Source organism: Stomoxys calcitrans, chromosome 1 (genome assembly GCF_963082655.1).
Source record: "Stomoxys calcitrans chromosome 1, idStoCalc2.1, whole genome shotgun sequence".
NCBI classification, from domain to species: Eukaryota; Metazoa; Arthropoda; class Insecta; order Diptera; family Muscidae; genus Stomoxys; species Stomoxys calcitrans.
This window is the reverse complement of record NC_081552.1, coordinates 239463735-239469734: the sequence shown is the minus strand read 5'-3', so window position 1 is coordinate 239469734 and position 6000 is coordinate 239463735. Positions and strand designations below refer to the sequence as shown.

Below are 6000 nucleotides of genomic sequence, written 5' to 3'. Positions count from 1 at the left end.
ATCTGGCGATAAGGGATCTGAAGCCCATAAAAGCTCTATTTATTACCCGATTTCGCAGAAATTTAAAACAGTGAAATTTTCTAAGCCTCACGATATCCGACCTTAATATGGTTCAGTTCGGATTATATTTGAATATAGCGCCAAAAAGACCAATATTTTGTTCTACAATTGAACAGTGACTTATATATATTAGACCACTCAGTGTCCGTGCCGAATTTGGGTGCCAAAGTTATCCAATTTTCACCGGATTGTGACGAAATGGGGTTTACATATATGGCCGAGGTGGTGGGTATCCAAAATTCGATCCAGTCGAACTTAATGCCTTTTTACTTGTTTTTTATTTTTTTCTGTCAATATCATAACTTTTCTATGCCTCATCTCCAAATTTAGGTAATACATTTCACCCCTTATCGGAATAGATGCGATACGTTATCAATGATGTTAGACAGATTCGATAGTAACAGAACGCCATCGCAGATTTCATCTTGAAACATTTAGAAACTGTACAAGACAATTTATTTTAAGTTCAAGTGCTCATTAAGGTGGTAGTTTTGAAGTGTTTAAAGAGGAAGAAAGAGAAAAATTTATTTAAAATAAAATTTCATCATATTGGACTAATTAGCTTATTAGAAACAAATATGAAAAATTTAAAAACTTTTGTCCGTTTAATAGCCTTTGTAGTGACTATGTATCAATGTTTGGCTATCGATGAAGTCATAGGTTTGTGATTTAGTTTTTCTTTTTTTTTTGTGAGTAAAATTTTGCTTAATATTGAAATTATTTTCCCAGATTGCTCCAACGAAGAGCTGGTGACTTCGGTTTTCAACGAACCCATCGATTTAACTTTTAATGGGACAGTTAAAATTTATGAAAATGTTTCAATCAACGAAATCTTATCAACATCTAACAATGAATTTGATGTGATGTATATCGATGCTCGTCTACAAAATGTAACCGATCTAAGTGGAAGTGTCTCCTTGAATTTGATCATTTTTACCACAGAAAATTTTCAAAATTATGCCAAGGAGCAGACAGCAACCAGAATATCTTTGAAAATCAATTTGGGCTGTGGTTCGGGAAAAGAAAGGATATTGGTAAGTCAAATGAAAGAAAAGAGAACAAGTAAGAGCGTGCTAAGTTCAGCCGGGACGAATCTTATATAACCTCCACCATGGATCGCATTTGTCGAGTTCTATGCGCGGTATCTCTTTTAAGGCAAGCAAAGAATAATGGAAAAGAATTGTTATGCTATTGGAGATATATCAAATTATAGTCCGATTCGGACCATAAGTAAATCGAATGTTGAAGACCATATTAGAAGTCATTGGGTAATATTTCAGTTCATTGCGCCTTGTAGGGGCTCAATAAGCAAAATCGTGAGATAGGTTTATATGGAAGCTGTATCAAGCTATAGATCGATTCAGACCTTATTGAACACGTGTGTTGAAGATTATTAGAGAAGTTGTTGTACAAAATTTCAGCCAAATCGGATGAGAATTGCGCACACTAGAGGCTCAAGAAGTCAAAATTCCAGATCAGTTTATATCGCAGCTATATCAGATTATCAACCGATTTGCGTCATACTTTGCACAGTTAGTGGGAGTCATAACAAAATTCCTCATGCAAAATTTCAGCCAAATCGAATGAGAATTGCTCCCTCTAGAGGCTCAAGAAGTCAAGACCCAAGATCGGTTTGTATGCCAGCTATATCAAAACATCGACCGATTTGACGCATACTTAGGGCAGTTGTTGAAAGTGATACCAAAACACTAGGTGCAAAATTTTAGTCAAATCGGGCGAGAATTGCGCCCTCTAGAGGCCAAAGAAGTCAAGACCCAAGATCGGTTTATATGGCAGCTATATCAAAACATGAACCGATTTAAACCATACTTAGCACAGTTGTTGAAAGTGGTAACAAAATACCACATACAAAATTTCAGTCAAATCGGATAAGAATTGCGCCCTCTAGAGGCTCAAGAAGTCAAGACACAAGATCGGTTTATATGGCAGCCATATCCAAACATGGACCGATTTGGCCCATTAACAATCCCAACCGACCTACACTAATAAAAAGTATTTGTGCAAAATTTCAAGCGGCGAGCTTTACTCCTTCGAAAATTAGCGTGCTTCCGACAGACGGACGGACGGGCAGATGGACCATCGGACGGACGGACAGACGGACGTGGCTAGATAAAATGACATGACGATCACGAATATATATATACTTTATGAGGTCTCAGACGCATATTTCGAGGTGTTACAAACAGAATGATTAATGTAATACCCCCATCCTATGGTGGTGGGTATAAGAAGATGTTGAACTGAGATAGTGTGGTCAGAAGGCGGGTGACAAGATGAACGCGCCATGGGGAGTGTTCTCGCTGATTCTGTGGAACCTCGTGACAATTGAAATCCTGCTGGATCTCGGCGGAGATGGTACGAAGATAATTGCTTATGCGGACGACGTCGTGTTTCTGGTCCAAGGCAGATTTCTGTCGACGATTAGCGGTATCATGGAAAGGTCACTGAGGCGATTGTCTCGATGGGGTACCCGAATTTGGTTGCGGACCAACCCAAGGAAGTCGGAGATAGTGCCCTTCACACGCATTTATAAGATACCGAGGTTCAGACTTTCGTCCTTGGACGGGATCACCCTGCAGCTGTCGAACGACGCGAAGTACTTTGATACATTCCTCAATTCGAAGCTGTTCTGGAAGAGGAATACTGAGGAAAGAGACAGTAAGGCATTGTGCGCTTTTAATGTTCGGTATGAAGAGGGGGTAACCCCCAAGAGGATTTATTGGATGTATATGGCCGTTGTGAGAGCATTACTGACCTATGGGCCACTGTTATGATGGAAGACCGTGGATAAGAGGACTCCTACAAAAGAATTCGAGATGGTCCAGAGGCCTCCCTGTGACGGGGTCACAGAGGCTCTGAGATCCGCACAGCAGGCAAGTCTGGAAGCGATGCTGGATATGCAGCCCACTGGGGCCTATATTTGGAACATCCCGGCATAATGAAGGAGGATAGTTACGACCAGTTTCATTCTGGATGTTATGGATGCGGAGCATAGACTAAGAAGGACCTCCGACTGACATTGGTACTGGCTGGGATAAGGGTACTTAGAGGTTGTTCAGTGGGAGGGATGAATGGAGGACAAACGATGTGTTTTAGGAGAATAAGAACTCGATGTTGTTGCTATTTTTATTGTAGCAGTGTGTTGTACCCTGAGGTGGCAGCCCATGCCGATGAAGGACTTCATCGTGTCAATCCGGTACGTACAATCGGCTGCCAAGGGATTGCTGAGATGATGCGGATGAGACCTCGATCTTCAATGATGGCACCAAGATGGAGTCAAGGACTGGATTTAGAGTCTATACCTTAACGCACTCAATATCGGTTTGTCTCTGAGACTGCCGGACGAGTGTACGGTCTTTTAGGCAGATGTTTGAGCTATTACAATAGCCGCAAGAGATATTCTGGTAACGGATTTAGCGCCCTCGAAACTCAGGGCGCTAAGTCCGTACTGTCCACATAAAACTCATTTATGTGGAGAGTATGGCAGTGCTCAAGGCCTTGGGTTCGAGGACAGTGAGGTCGAGGTGTGTGGTAAATTGTTTGGAGTCCCTGGCTAAACTCGAAGAACACGATGTGAAATGTGGGGGCGGACGAATGCGCCAGGAGGGTGTAGTCTGCGCAGAATGAACCAGTCATCGCTATTGCATTCGTGCCATTTGTCGAGCTACTGACCAAAGTAGAAAAGATAGCCAAAGTGGCGTCGGTAGAAAGATGGGACTCGGTGGATAGTTGCCGGACTGCTAGGACGCTATGGCCTGTCATCGAGCGGAGCAGGAGGAGGGAGTTATTGGTGTTCGATAGGAGGTCGATGAGTACCTTAACAGAGGCCATAACCGGACATTGTGCAATAGGCTGCATGGTGGCGCGCACATTGACTTCTGCAGGAGTTGTCTCGATGTAGATGAGGAGGAGATTATCGAGCACTTGCTATGTTTATGTTCGGGTCTGCAGGGACGCAGCTCTGGGGAGGCGATTCTACTACGATCTGGGTGTTCTTGCCAATGTACCTATGGGAGGTCTCCTGAGGATAGCTGGCGGGACGGGATAATTCCGACGGGGGATGCCATTACCTCCGGCAAAGGTACATAAGTGCTTGTGTAGGAAAGGCCGTTTCACCCCTGCTCTGGGTCTCCTTTCCTCCTGTTTTTTTTATACGTGTATAACCTTTGGATATGGTCATCAAGAATGCGCTATCTTCGTGTCCGAGACTGCAGCGACGCAGTTCTGGGGTGGCGATTCTGCTGCGATCTAGTTGATCTTGCTAACGAATCTCTGGGAGGTTTCCTGAGATTTGTTGACGGGACGGGATGATTCCGAAGGGGGGCGTCATAAGCTTCGGCGAAGGTACATAAGTGCTTGTGTGGGGAAGCCGGTTCACCCCTGCTCTGGGTCTCCTTTCCTCCTGTTTCTTTTATACGTGTATAACCTTTGGATATGGTCCGTGGTCTTACATCTTCTTTCTCTTCTCATTCTTTCTAGGGTATCACTATGGGCCAAACTGGCCTCCGAGTGAACTCACCTATGGTGGGAAACCCACTCCACCTATCCTAATCTTATACATAAATATCAGATCTACATCAGAAAACTGCATGAAATCAAAAAATGGGCATTCAAAAGCCACTTTGGCCAAAGCAATTGTCTGTTACGCATGCTACTTAAAAACAAAGTTAGCTAGAAACGCACGCACACATACATTGTAATAGAGTGAGAGATACCCGAACGTTGTAGTAACCGTTCAGTGGAAGTGTTTTTCAATTTGGGCGATGGACATCGTGTGTAGGTTGCAAATGAGCACTACCACTTAGTTGAGTGCCATAGGAAGCAAAAGCAAGGAGAGGAAGGACACCAAATGTTGTTGAGCGGCACAGATGTATATACTCTGTTGTTTTTTATATCCACCATCGAAGGATGGCGGTATATTCATTTGGTCATTTCGTCCGTCCGTCTGTCTGTTGACAGTCTTTACAAATAGAGATATTGAGCTCAAACTTTGCACAGACTATTTTTCTGTACATAAGAAGGTTACGATCAAAGATATGACATATTGGACTATATCTTGGTATAGCCCCCATATAGACCGATCCGCCGATTCGGGGTCTTAGGCCCATAAAAGCCACATTTATGATCCAATTTTGCTGAAATTTGGCATACTTCTTCTACTTCGACATACTTCTGCAATATGGCACAGATCGGTCCAGATTTGGATATTGCTGCCATATAGACCGATCTCTCGATTTAAGGTTTTGAGCCCCTAAAATGAGCATTTATTATCCGATGTCGCCGAAATCTGGGACAGTGAGCTGTGTTAGGCTCTGCGACAATTTTCCACAATTCGGCCAAGATTGGTCTACATTTGGATATAGTTGCCATATAGACCGATCTCTCGATGTAAGGTTTCGAGCCCATAAAAGGCGCATTTATTGTACGATTTCGCCGAAATTTCGGGCAGTGAGTTGTCTTAGGCCTTTCAACATTATTTTTCAATTTGGCTCAGATCGGTTCAAATTTAGATATAGCTGCCATATAAACCGATCTCTCGATTTATGGTCTTGGGCCCATGAAAGGCTCATTAATTGTCCGATTTCGCCAAAATTAGGGATAATGAATTGTGTTAGGCCTATAAATATTCTTCTTCAATTTTGCTTAGATCGGTGCAGATTTGGATATAGCTGCCATATAAACCGATCTCCGGATTTGCAGATTTGGATATAGCTGCCATATAAACCGATCTCCGGATTTGACTTCTTGTGCTCCTGGAAGCCGCTAATTTCATCCGATTTGGCTGAAATTTAGCATATGGTATTCCGTTAGGACTTTCAACAACTGTGATAAGTACGGTCCAAATCAGTCTATAACCTGTAATAGCTCCCATACAAATCGATCTCTCGATTTTACTTCTGGAGCCCCTGGAATCCACAA

At 42.9% G+C, this 6000-nt stretch overlaps 1 protein-coding gene across 1 annotated transcript in view; it reads left to right on the top strand.

The window, feature by feature from the left end:
• Nucleotides 1-686: 686 nt before the first annotated feature.
• The window catches only part of LOC106090758 (uncharacterized), a 49482-nt gene continuing 44168 nt past the window's right edge, over nt 687-6000 (top strand). Inside the window, exons 1-2 of the mRNA XM_059369002.1 lie at nt 687-720; nt 790-1094. Of these exons, the coding sequence (XP_059224985.1) occupies nt 687-720; nt 790-1094 (339 nt within the window). The remainder of the gene's footprint in view (nt 721-789; nt 1095-6000) is intronic.